Raw genomic sequence first — 13,816 nt, forward strand, 5'->3', positions numbered from 1 at the left:
CGGGTGGAAAGAGCCCAGAATCACTAAACATCTAAAGGTCTGTTCCAAATATTTGTGCACTACTTGCATTTTCCAGGATATTTTGAGATCTAATTCTCCTAACTTTATAAACAACCCCTCGTTGGAAAGATCATTTTGAGTGGATTAATGTGAAGAAAAATAATTTTTTATACCTACGAAAACGAAGAAGCAAAATGACAATGAAAAAAGTAAAGATTTTTTCTAAAGGATTTAGCGTATTGAATTGAACCAAAATGAATCTAGCATCAGATTCACATCGACATATTCGACAGATTTGACACTTTCAAATCGAAAGTGGTACCCAAGCCAGCATAGTGTGGACAATAGCGTTAATTTTCCAAAATAACAAAATAACACTAAAACGGCTCAGGTAGAATATAAAAGGAGAACCCCAATAAATTGTACATTTAATACTTTACCTAAAGCACTTGCTTTTTCCATTGTTACATATTTTCGCAAAAGTAAGATTATTTCATTGTCTCTCATTTCATTTTCTTTGAATTTATTAAATCTGGTCCAAAATTATATTTTTGCGAACAAAATTCGCGTTAATTATATTAATGTCGCATATTAAAATCTTTACTGCCAATTAGCGTTAATTACGCACACTATGCAAGGAGTGAACCAGAAATAATCATCAACGGGTGGAAAGAGCCCAGAATCACTAAACATCTAAAGGTATGTCCTCTCATTCGCGTTGATAAACTGTCGCACTCTTTTAAAGTCCGTTAATAACATGACCAGTTAATTTTGTGTAAAATAAGGTATTCTTCTTTTCAATGCAGAAAAAATTACAATAAAAAAGCTTGTCGCCCATGATAAAATGCATTTGAAGATGCAAAAAACTTAAACACCACTCTATAATTCACCATAATACGAGGGGTGCCTTTGGAAGTCGCGAGTTCCGGAGGCTTGCCGGGGAGTTCCGGAGGGGTCTGAAAAGTCCGGAACACCCGGATGGGGTCGGGCCACACCCAAGAAAGGTGTGGTCCAAATATGAAGCATATCCGAAAACTTAAGGAAAATGTTTTTGAAAATTTACTTGCTTTATTGCATAAAAACTTCGTGGTTTCGCGGTCGAGTTCGGAAAACCGCAAAATTAAACTGCCGAGAAATGTAATGTCAACTGTAAAAAACCATTAAAAAAAGTCTTATTTGAAAAAAATGGGCAGATTTTCGGGTTTTTTATGTCATTTTCGTCATTCAGATAAATCAATTGTCGACATCAACAATCTACCCAAGCATAGCTATCGACTAATCAAAATGCGGGAGACGAAAAGAATTCCTTAAAATCCGAATTTTCCGATTCGAAACTTCGTAATACGATTTTATCGGGAAACTGAACGGAAAGTCGGGAAAAGTATCATGGGATGGGTATTTTTGGGGAAGAAATGAGAACCTTGAAACAAAGGGACGGAAATTAATTAATTAAATAAAATACATGTTTGGTATCTGATAATATTAACAAACAGGTCATGTAGCTTCTTACAAATAGTGTCAACTTTAAAAATATGAATGATAAAAAAGTCACAATTTAAGCCTCTTTAAATCATAATCATCTATCTAAAAAATACACTTTTAGCGGAACGATTTAATAAAACTTTGAATGAAAGATGGAACCTTTCGCCAAACAACAAAAGGCAATAACAAAAAAAAAATGCACAGAAGAATAAAAATAAACGTAAGAATAAACGAAAAGAACGAAAACATGATGTACTGAAGGAGCTTTTTGGTTTTGAATCCAATACACGCATTGTATTAGCAAGGCTTTCACTGTAGGGAACAGAAATTAATGAAAAAACAAATATGAATATAAACGAAAAGAAATAAAAGTACCATACATGATATTGTTAATAACAAATGAAGGTCCTCTTTACTTTGGATAAGGATTTAAGATAATTCAAACCAAAGTTTTGCACAAAAAAGACCAAGTTAATATAGTCAAGTCAATCAAGTTAAATATTCCTATACCTATTTCTGATTCCTGATCAAAATATTGTTAGCGAAAATCTGAAATACTCTAGTTTATGAATAAATAATATTATATACATTATCAAAAATAAAAGCAAGCTATATCAAAATCACTTTAGTAATACTATACGATTTGATTCGCAATGTCGTTTTGTAAAACAAAAGATTTATATAAAAACGGTCCGTTTATAGGATTAGTATCTTAGCATTCCTTTACTCTCGCGGCATGCATCTGTTAAAGCTATCATCATGTCACGTTTGGTAGTGTAGTGCAAAGCAACTTCGATTTGAATATCGCAGCTAGAAGTTGTGGGTTTACATCTGCAATTTTCGGGACAATATTTCTCAAATATCACAGTGATTTTCCCTGGTAACCCAGACGCTGGTTTTGAAGAACAACCGGTGATGAACTTCATTACTTCTGAAAGTGTAAGAGCGTTTTCTTCACCTAAAATGTAATGACAAGAATTGTGAAAAGATATATTTTTATATGAAAGCAAAGTATACACAACTAGGGCCTGAGAAGAAACGATGAGAAAATTTAGGGATTTGACAAGGGAGAGGGTTAACCTTTCATGCATCTTCCTATATTTTTAATAGAGGAAGCATTTTGGGGGAGGGGTGGGTCTGAAATCTCAATATCTATAAAATGCTGATGACTTGCAAAATTTCAAGTTGACCTGTTTGGTTGGTATTTTACAGACCAGAACGTCAAATTGGCTAAAATCATAATTTTTCAACTAAAAGTAACAAGTGCAACAAGTGACGAACAAAATTTTGTCCCATTGATATTTAATACTTTACAGACCGGTCTGCAAAATACACATAGCCCCCCTCCGGAACTCATGAACTACCGCAATTTTGACGAGTGATAGGCATTGACTGACCATCTGAGGAATGTGGAAAATTTCAAGTCAGCCACCTGCGTGGTTCCTATTTTAGAGAACAGTCAATAATTTACCTAAAATGCTCACTTTCTGGACAACCACATGTCCGATTTCGTTGAAATTAAGGCAGCAAGCTTCTATCATCAAGTTCTTACCATTTCTCAATCCTGAGATATGAACATTAAGTCCGAATTTAGGCTAAAAAGGCTCTTTTAGGCCGGTCTGTAAATACTCAGGTGGCAAAAAAATGACCCCCCAAAATTATATGTCGTATGGAGTTGCCACACAAAATTTGAGTAAGAAATATAGAGTTGAAAAAAAGTTAGAAGGGGTTTCAATTTGTGGCATTTTTAATGACGTCATCAGGTGGTAATGACGTCATCGATGATGCCGGAGCTTTTACTGAAGATGCCAATCCATATTTGGTACACACTGAGAAAATTTCATGTCGATTGGACAAGTCTTTCAAAAATTATCAAAGATTTTCGTTTAGGGGGGCAGCTGTTTCCTATAAATCTCGTTGTAGAAATGTTTTCAGATCCAATGTTTACATATCAAAAGTGAGCAAGAGAAAAGTTCTGAATGATTGCCATACAATTATATATAGGGCATACAATAGGACGCATCAAAATTAAAATTTGCCATTATGGATCTACATCTAGTCGTGTACATTCAGGCCCTCTCATGTAAATAAAGAATTTTGTTTTGTCTCTTTTAACAGTATAACAAAAATCTTTCAATGGCAAATTGGATAAGAGTTTAGTACAATTAGGATTATAATTTTTTTCTAAAAAATTGCCAATACCAACTATTTTCAGAGAGTTAATGTACGTACACGTTTTGATTGGTGAATTTGAGAATTACATCATTGTAAAGAAGAAAGGCTTCTCACTTTGTCTTTAAAAGGATTACTTTTTGAGAAAATTGGGTTCAAAGTCAAAAAAGGGTTCTGAAAACAATGAATAAAATCCAATTGGCCATAATTATGTTTTTTGGTAGTTTAATTAACTTCTTTAAGATGGTATATAGGTTTAACTTTTTTACAAAAAGAGTTAATAGCATTTAATTGACAGCTAATTACACCAAAAGAAATGCCAACAGGTAGCATTTTGAAATACTTTCGGCTAACTGAGCCATTTTTTCCTAATTTTTAAGCCCATTGAGGTATAGATATCTTTTCTGAAACCATTAAAAACCTTAAAGTCCTTAAAGTCGGCTTTTTGCCCTCTTTTTCTGCACAAACCGAAATTAAAAATTACCTTTCAAATCATAACAATCTGACAAAGCGTCTGACAAAGCTTTGAAAGTGTTGATTTCTTTATATCTGTAAGTATTGTTTTCCGGGCTGAAATCGGGCTCCAGGAGTTCAAAAACCTCATCAAATGTCCAATCAAAATCAGTATGTAAACAAAATAAGGTTTTCAGGCTTTGAGGATGTTCCTTTATCTTTTGTAGAAAACCATATTGCTCCAAACCAATTGCAATTTCTTGAATGAAAGGCACGTAGGGATTTAACCATTTTGCAAATAGAGATCTAAAGTAAAAAGAGGAAATGATAAATCCAAAGCAAACAATAACAAACTTACTAATTTGACATGAAAGCTATAGATAAACATTTTGTCAGCTGATAAAAGGATTCAAAGAGTTCAGTTGCGTGGAACTTTATAATTTTTCATGAGGAAACGTTTTTGTGGAATTTGATTTTGATATATAATTAGATGTATAAACTTTTAAACAGAATTTCAATTTCTTCTATATTGGTCTCGAGTTACCTGAAGTGCATTTTTCGGGCAAATTATCTCAAATTTTAGGGGGCGATAGCTCATGAAAAATTCTTGACATGTTCCTTATTTGCATATAGCGGGATAAATATCCAAAATAAGCAAACTCTGCCTCAGCCCACCTGATTTTGCCTAATTTTTTATATAAATGTCTCTTATTAAGACGCAAACTAGCTTGTTCTACACTAGAAGGAAGGTTAAAGAATTCAAAACTAAAACTCTATTTAACATCTTTGCTTCGAGTTCCCTCTTTGATCCTAATTTCCCTGAAACTTAAGAATCGTGAAGCAAGAAGAAGCTACAAGAAAATTTATTCAAAAAATAAAAATCTAGATATCAAAAAGAATATTCTTAAATTTGTGGAAAACAGATTATAAGGGAATTGCACTTTAAATCTAGATTTTGCTTACCTTAAAATAAATTCTTTTGATTTTAGTTTTATTGAACTTGGTACACTTCGATATTTTATTTCTGATAGAACATCGATGCCTTCATCTGATGTACAAAAATCCTTCAGCTCTTGTTCTGTTCGAATTTTATAGATCTGAGTAAGAAAAAATAAGAATTTTTAGTTAATAAATACCTAGTGAATATTTTCTAATAACTTCTAGGTCTTCTAGAGGGAGAAACAAAAAACATAAATGGAAATGGGACAATAATTTCCTACCAAACTCTGATATTTGATAAATTTCATGCTCTATCTGATATTGATCGTTTTCAGGTTTCAAACTTTTAAAATTTGCCCTTTTTAAACGATTTGGTCAAAAAGGTAGGGAGCCCAAATTGGGGCCCTAATTTTGGGTTGATTATTGGACACCTGTAATTAATTCACATGTAATTCAGGGACGAGAATGAAATAAGTGAATATTTTTGCATGGTGGTTTTCTACTTGTACCAGGGGGTATAGATTTGAAAAGTAGTTCAATTTATCATGTATGATGCACGATGGTGTATGGAAAGAGCTCTAGCAGAGGCGTTCATTCAAAATTCGTTTTTATGCATAACACGAGCATACCCTTTAAAATATTGAAATTAATCAGTTTTTGGGAGCAAGTAAACATGATTTCAAGTAAACAAGTATAGTTTAAATTACAAAAGATCAAAGAGATTTAAAATGATAAAATATCAAGTGCTTTAGCCTTCAAATAAGAGCTCTAGCGCAATGTGAATAATAACAAAGATATTTGCACGGTATAAATTTACTGAGCAGTACAGTGCTCTGTCTTTTATAACATTCATCTTGTAATAACTTGTCTTTATCGAAATAATTATACTTTAACCTCTAAAATAAACGTCGTAGGAACTTTTGTTAGCATTGTTAGCATTAGAGTTAACAATGAAGATACATATACACAATATTGAACAGTTCTAACCTTTTGGTATGTTTTATCTTCTATTTTCTCTGGCAATCTGTTGAGAACCATACCCAAACCACCAGCTATGTAATCATAGACCCAAGGAGATAGAAAATTTGGCGCAGGTCCATTTTCACAGATCGAATATGCAAAGAGCTTTCCCGCATTTCTGAAAAGGCCATTTGCTAAGTCATCGTACAGCTCAATATTCGGCAGCATACCATCTTCCTTGCTAACAAACAGTTGGTCTTTGATCTCTTGAATGGCTTCTGAAATATAACAGACAAGGACTAAGGGTAAAATTGGGTCCGTCTTTAAAATCTATTATTTATATATTTTGCGCAAACTAACCTATGTACATCATGTATGTATATGTATATCATTCAGTGTTTTTAAGATTTGCTGACATAAGCTTTACTGTGTCATGTTTTATATAAGATACTTCAGTGTAAAAAGTACATTTTCTCTTCTGAACGAAAAACTATGCTTTTGCATCAAAAGGGTCAATTTCTTTAAAACTTGAGACGGAAACCCATGAATTTGGAGCATCAAAAAATATAAAGCCGATGGAAGAAAAATATCAACATTAAATTTCACAATTACGGTTTTTTTTATGGTTTTGTTATGGTTAACCATTACAAATCCAACGAAGAGTACAAAAATGATTGATGAATATCGCTAGAACTACATCAAAGCTCATGTAAAGGCCAAAATAGCCAAAAATAGTGGTCACTAATCAGCGCATCAGTTAAATGTTCGCGTGGCATAGTGCGCGAAGATTAAGGGAATTAAGGTACCAAGATTGTGCGTATTTTTCATTCAACGTTAAATTAAAAGTAACACCTACCACTTAAAAAAACGTTATTGCAAAAAATGAAAAATAAGTAATTGATTCGATTAATTTTCGATTTGATTCTTTATTGAGTTACTTAACCCTTCCCGAGTATAATAGAAGCTTAAAATCCAGTCTTTGGCTTCTGGCTTTATAACTTTATAATTACAACTTTCTCTCTCAAAATGGTGTAAGGCTCACATTGCAACAATCTGATTTTAAAATTCAGAATCAAAAGGTAAGTGAAGTAAAAATTTCTGATGATAATTTTTAAAATTACAATTAAAATCGTTTCCTTACCTGTAAAGAAATCTCTTCGTACACCACCTTGATCCACGCCGTGTTCACCGTAAAAAATTATTCTTAATGCATTGTTTTTGCTTTGTCTCTTCATGAACGGTGAGCTCATTTTTTCGACGAAATCATTGAAACAGTTTCCTCGTCTGATTCTAATTGATGTTTCACTTTTAAAATCAATAGCCAACGAAGAAATTACATCTTTAATGGTTATTGTTACTTCAGTGTCCTCCATTCCAATGTCTTCACCATCTGAACAAGAAGTACTCTCATCATCATCACATACAACAGTGTTTGCAAATTTTTCATCAGCACACTGAATGGCATGCTCCTCAACATCTGAACTCGCGAAAAACTTTTTACATACAGGACAGCGTACTTCTCTTCTGGAATGCTTGGGTCGAGGTACCAGACGATAAGGAAAGAGCTTTTTTCTCTGATGTTTTGAATCCACCCATGTGATTCTTTTCTCCACAGGTTGATGCATGATTCTCAATTTCTGAAGAAGCAAAGGATTTTCGACAAAGAGGACATTGTTGATTTTGATTGGTTTTAGGTAGGGTGTTAATTTTACTCCCACTGACAAGGTCCATTGTAAAGTTTGAATGTTCAACTTCCACCATAGTCAAATATCTTGAGTCAAATTTTTCAACCTTTTCGTTTGTGTCCACAATCAATTCATTATTGAGCCCATGAAGCAAGTGGAAAAGTTCAGGTTCAGGAGAAAGACTTCCGACCCAATTGTACACATCTTCCATTTTGCTTTTTGACAGGAACAAACGATGTTTCATGCCTTGTGTTGGATGACGTACAAAAATCAAAGTGGAATCTTCCATCAATGATGGCTCCTCAGGAACATTATTTCGTCTGATATTCTGCCTTCTTATTTTAGGAGTGGAATGCAAAATACCAATATCTAGTTTTGGTGATTTTGTTTTTGGATCATAAATCTCTTTGGATTGCATCTCTTTGGTAGGGTCCCAATCTTCCGATGTTTTCAAAATGAGCTTGTTGTGTTTCATCTTTTTTAATTTCAAAAAGTCATCCAGAGTTGATGAAAGATTCATTAGTGTGTGATCTGATGCATGTAACATTGCCTTTAAAAGGTGTAAACTGCCTTTGTGTTTGCTCTCTCCACCAGGAAAATAAGTCTCCTTTATTATAGTAAATATTTCTTTCATAGGTGTTAATCGCTTAAAGGATTCTTTGCGGGCACCTCCACCACGACTAACAGGCACTGTGGTATACTTTCCAAGACTAATGTTATAATGCTGCCATACAAATTCAACCATCACGGAATCTTGTTTACTGTCTTTTTTAGGTTGAGTTCTAGCTTGCGAAACAAGTTCTGCCAGTTCAGCCAATTGTGTACTTCTATATTTCTCAATCAAAAGCCTGCCATCTGCAAGTCCAATGCCAATAGATTTAAAATCATTTAGTGTTAGAAGGTGTATTGATTCAGCACAAACCTATAAAAAATTATATAATTCTTAAATAGAATGTCCAATTTTTCATAGGGTATTAATTTTTGCAAATTTTTAGTAGTAAACAACTTTTTTTATTTCTTAAAAGAATCCCCAGTAAAACCAAAGAAAATACCCCAAAAATCGAAAACTTTGATCACAATAATAGTTATTTTTTCGAGAAATTAACCTTTTAGCTACTGGACGCACTTTTAAAATCTTACAAAAAAAATTCATAGCTCTAGCTTTAAACAGTTACATCTACGGTTCTAGAAGGAATCAGAAGCTTGTAACTTTTGGTTGGCTGAAAAATTTGACCTTATTTTGTTGATGAAATGGTCAAAAAGCAGTCAAAATCTCAATAAAGTTGATTTTTGCGAAATTTAGGCGCTTTTTTTGACATTAAGTCCAAAATCTCACTGAAAAGGCCGAATTTTGAAGTTATTTTTCAATGGAAGGAAAACCCAGCAAGTTTGGCTTAAAATGACGATTTCAAAATCAATGTTGTTACAAGATATATTTCAACATGATTTATCCCGTCAACAGTAGTAAAGGGGTTAACTTATCAAAATTAGTTTGCATTAAACTTATTCCCACATTTTTTGTTAACATTGTCAATGACAGCTTTTTCCACATGTGTGTTCTAGTAGCTTTTTCCTAAATACATGTGCAGAGCTAATTGCTAAGAATTGAAGCTTGTATGTAAACATTCCTTGTGAATACTTTTTTTATTAATACTCTTAGTTTAGGATCGGAAGGCATGAACTATCATATGAAGGTGGATGTAACTTAGAATTCAAAATTATTCTTACGAATTTTCAAACAAGCCTTCTTACCTTTGATTCTTCAACTTTTTCCAATGTCTCCGCATCATACCCACGATCTTTCAAAAATTCCACAATCTAAAATAAGACACAACTATTTACAATTATCATTGAATTTCAACCAAACATTAGGAAAAAAGTGTGGTGTTACAGGAAATGACGTTGTTTGTAACTATCTTTGATTGATATTTTGTTGATGTGTTCAAACTGTAGAAATAAATAAAACTTCCATAAAACTCAGTAAGAATCGCAAGTAAGTTGTGAGAGAATTTTTTCAAGTTTGAAAATCGTTTTTCTGACCAAAAACATGGTTTCAGCCCACTTTTTAGGTGCCCCCAACAAAATAAGGTGCCCCTAATGATTTAGGTACCCTTAAGAATTTGCTCTGGGTTAGGTGCCCCCATTCACCTGAGAATTTTTATGAGAAATTTTATGCTATGAAAAATGTCAGCACAACAAACTGGAAATAAAAACTGGAAAACAAAAAACAAAAACGGGAAACTAATGGGCTAAAAAATTTCAACATGATCAGTTAGGGAATCCATCCAAAAACAGATATATCCTCTCAAAGTTAAAAAAATAAAAAAGACATCCATAAAGAATGAAGGAGCTCCCAAAAATATCAGGTTTAGGAAACACTAACTGCAACAAGACAACAATTATTACATTAACAATTTTTACTCTAGTAAATCCTTGCATTTGCACGGGGGTGTGCATTTGCAACGGGTTTTCCAACCCTGTGCAAATGAGCTAGAACGGTTCAAGCTAAACGCGCGAAAATAAGAAAGTTTAAACTTTGAAATGAGATCGGCAAAAGACTAAAACGAACGGCACTTTCATTTTTCTTTTAATAGAATCTTCAATTATTAATGGAAAATTCTATCCACCAGTTAAAAATTCCATCCATCCAATCTTTTGCAATGAAGGAAAATATTTCATACATATTTAAGCATTTTTCAACGACCCGCTTCTAGACCGTGTGATTACGCAACTTGGTAAGTTAGTATAAGGTAACTCCCATGAACCGCTTGTTTTTCTTTTTCGCGAACGGTGTTCTATTACATTCAATTGAAATTCGATTGTATTCGATTGATGCTTGATTGACTTTGATTATCCTTTGCTTGACTTTGTTTTTAAGAAAGGAGTGGTCGTTTCATTACGAGAGATTGAAAGGCGATTTTCTCGAGCGCCTCGCTAATCCATCTAGGACACTCTATCTTTTTTAAATTCATCTAAACCCTGGTTAAAAAAGAAATTTATCAGACCTCCATTAAACAAAGAAATTAATCTAAAAGTTTTGTGATATCGTCAACATGCCTAACATTATTTCACTTGGCTGGCTAACATTTCCCTTGGCTTTTCTCCTTTTAAAATCTGGTCTTAGAACTTGCACAAATTCTCCTTAATTATGACTTTTGCAACTGCCTCTACAACACAACACCTCATGCTCATACAAAGGCATTTTTTCTCTCACTCCATACATCAGTTTTCAGTTCTTCGTTGAGAACAAAGAAAAGAAAAAGTAAAAAATTGCGCTGGTTAGAATTGTTCAAATAATAGTTTTCTACTATTCTTGAAAGTTTCAAAAAATTTCACCATGCAAAAACTTTTTAGAGCTATTTTTAAAATTTTTTGCTCAATCATTTAGTGTCTATGATGGAGAGTACCCTTACCAAAATGCAGCATACTTACAGTCAGGGAATCCATCCAAAAAAGCGTCCCCATAACATTACCAAAATTAAAAATAGCGTTGACTCATTACCAATACTGTCCAAATGAAAACGATTAGCGTAATTGATTACGATGCAAACACTTAAATTTCATCAAATCACACAAGGCTCTTAAAAAAAACTATACCATAAATTCACACATTTAATGAGTCTATAGTTCAAGTCATATTTAAAAACAAATTTATTCCCCAGATAGAACGCAAGCAAATTATTGGTAATTATGACTTTTACGACTTTTACGACTATTCCAACGTCATGTACCGTCAGGTTGCCTAATCCCGACCACCCCTATCTAATCCTGACCCCCCTCTAAAACAAACAATTTACCCAAATTTTGGTTTAATAATCCCTTTTTTATGACAGCATGGGGAGAAACAAAATGTGTAATAGAGTTTGTAAAATTTGTTATCATTTGTCTACATCTGTATGACGTGTTTTGGCTACTTTTCTGCTAATTCCATGAAATTACCAATATTTCTACTTTGTATCCATTCCTTTGGTTTGTTTTTATGTTATTTATATTGGATTGGTTCAGATTAGTCTTGTTTATGATTATGTAATCAAGTTTATGAAGTAAAGATCAATATTTTCTGCAGATTAGATGGGGGTCAGGATTAGATAGACCTTTTTTCAAAGAGGCCACCCTGTTGAATAATTATGTAGTCCAGCAGAAAAACAATGATAAAACCATGCATAATTATTACAATATGCATGATACAGTAATTATGCATGGCTCTATCATTGTTCTTATGGCTGGACTACATAATTATTCAACAGGACGCCCTCTTTGAAAAAAGGTCTATAGGGGTGGTCGGGATTAGGCAACCTGACGGTAACTCCTTCGCATGAACATTTTTTCTTTCATGTCACGTGACATTTTTCAGTTCTTTATTAAGAACGAAGAAAAGAAGAAAATGGAAATCGTGCTGGATAGAATTTTTCAAATATTATTTTTCTATGACTCTTGAAAATTTCAAGTAATTTCACCCATGCAAAAGTTTTTTAGAGCCAATTAATGACATTTTGCTGGATTATGATGGAGTGTATAGTATATATGTATAGAGTATAGAGTTTTTTCCTTGTTTGTTTGACACCTACAGAGGTCCTTTAATCAGTTTAGTACCGTTTTTGTTTGTGCTTTGTTTTCCTAAATCCACGTAAGAGAGGTGGGTGTAGGTCGTTATGTGTTTCTTTTATTTAGGGTTAAATTTTCCTTTTATAATAAAGATTATCTTTTTCCTACTACGTCCTATTGGGACAAATTTAATATTTTAATAAATTAGATGTGTTGTATCTAAAAATATCACTTGAAAAAGGCACGTAAGTTGTCGAAACGTCGTACATAAACTGTTTTTATTTTTTCATTTTTTTATACTGGAGCAGTTTTTACTCTTTTTGTTTGGAGTATATTATGTATCCCGCTTTTGCGGGATATTAAAGACTCGCGCGAAGACAAAACTTGCTAATATTCCCTGACTGACTTAAAGCATGTTTTTTTATGCTATAAGTATACTTCAGCAGTAGGTACATATAAAGCATACTGAAAGCATGTATAAAGCATACTGCAAGCATACTTCTAGTACATATATGAAGCATGCTTTTCAGTGATAATCAACTTGTGATGAAAGCATACTTTTAGTATACTTCTTTGGTGTTTGTTTTTGAAACCCCTCAAGTATGATTTAAGCATGCTTTATAGTTATTATACTTTCATGGCCCCCGGCGTGCGCATCGAATTGAGGGGGCCAAAAAAATATGTTGAAGAAAATTTTCGACTTTTTGCCCTTATTTCACCCCTCTAAACGGTATATATAAGATTTTTCAAAGTAAAAAAAAAATACTTTGCAAAATATTAGGGGGGCCATGGCCCCCTGGCCCCCCCGGTGACGGGGGCCATGACTTTTATAATATAAAAGCATGCTTTTAGCAAATTTTGTATTTTTAGGGAGAACCAAACATAAATGTCATCCAGGACGCTCTAATAAGTTATGGTTTCTAAATCGAAAAACAAAAACAAACCCATAACTTTGTGATTAGCTATAACTAATTAATTAAGAGATATCGCATTTAAATTACTTTACCTCCTCATTCGAGCCCATTTTCTTTATTTCCTTTATTTCCTTGCTAGCTACCAATACCAACACCTACCAAATACTGCCTGATACACACTGCACGAGGAGCGAATGTTGCATAGACCCAATGAGGGTGCAAAAACATATTAAACAGATTCAGTGAAACGAGTTCCAATAATCTATTGAACTTGGAGCGCGGAAAGTTGGTACCTCGCTTCTGTTCCGGATAACAGTTATGAGGCGGAAGATTTCGTTTCCGCTGCTATTATTAATTGAAAAGAGAAGTGTTTGCCGCTTCTTGTTTAAGTTGCAGCGCGGAAGAAAAACGAATAGGGCTTCTGATTGAAATAGAAGCGTGGATATTTTTTCCACTTCAAGGTGTTGGCCCTAATGGGCTTCCGTAGGGCCTAGCTACGCAGAAACTTGCGTAGCGAGAAAACAATTTATCAAGCAACAACAAACTCTCAAAATAAAATCAACTCAAATGAAACATTTTTAACACACAAATTCACACACATTTTATTTTCAAGAACTTTTTTTGAGCGGGAAAAAATTTTAATTGCGATATTGACACTTTTTTGTT

The 13,816-nt window shown here is 33.5% G+C and overlaps 2 protein-coding genes across 2 annotated transcripts; both read right to left on the reverse strand.

Moving 5' to 3' along the window:
- Positions 1-1,445: 1,445 nt before the first annotated feature.
- On the reverse strand, positions 1,446-7,533 carry LOC136823621 (G2/M phase-specific E3 ubiquitin-protein ligase-like). Its single transcript, XM_067079798.1, has 5 exons — positions 7,148-7,533; positions 6,034-6,284; positions 5,071-5,204; positions 4,139-4,413; positions 1,446-2,440 (listed from the first exon to the last, which is right to left on the reverse strand). The coding sequence occupies exons 1-5, from the start codon at positions 7,377-7,379 to the stop codon at positions 2,187-2,189; spliced, it is 1,146 nt and encodes a 381-aa protein (XP_066935899.1). The 5' UTR covers positions 7,380-7,533; the 3' UTR covers positions 1,446-2,186.
- Positions 7,504-13,358, reverse strand: LOC136823675 (uncharacterized). Its single transcript, XM_067079845.1, has 3 exons — positions 13,243-13,358; positions 9,444-9,509; positions 7,504-8,613 (listed from the first exon to the last, which is right to left on the reverse strand). Exons 1-3 carry the CDS (start codon positions 13,258-13,260, stop codon positions 7,504-7,506), a joined length of 1,194 nt encoding a protein of 397 aa, XP_066935946.1. The 5' UTR covers positions 13,261-13,358.
- Positions 13,359-13,816: the final 458 nt, after the last annotated feature.

The sequence above is a fragment of the Clytia hemisphaerica genome, unplaced genomic scaffold (assembly GCF_902728285.1).
Source record: "Clytia hemisphaerica strain Z4C2 unplaced genomic scaffold, Clytia hemisphaerica genome assembly, whole genome shotgun sequence".
Taxonomy (NCBI): domain Eukaryota; kingdom Metazoa; phylum Cnidaria; class Hydrozoa; order Leptothecata; family Clytiidae; genus Clytia; species Clytia hemisphaerica.

Bases quoted from the DNA above. Each gene is read 5' to 3' on its own strand.
- LOC136823621 (XM_067079798.1), bottom strand. From the start codon at position 7,379: ATGGAGGACACTGAAGTAACAATAACCATTAAAGATGTAATTTCTTCG. The intron at 6,285-7,147 runs GTAAGGAAACGA...GTTATATTTCAG, and splicing joins ACGAAGAGATTTCTTTACAG to AAGCCATTCAAGAGATCAAA. The intron at 4,414-5,070 runs GTAAGCAAAATC...TTTTTACTTTAG, and splicing joins TCAAAAGAATTTATTTTAAG to ATCTCTATTTGCAAAATGGT.
- LOC136823675 (XM_067079845.1), bottom strand. The intron at 8,614-9,443 runs GTAAGAAGGCTT...AATTTTTTATAG, and splicing joins AAAAAGTTGAAGAATCAAAG to GTTTGTGCTGAATCAATACA.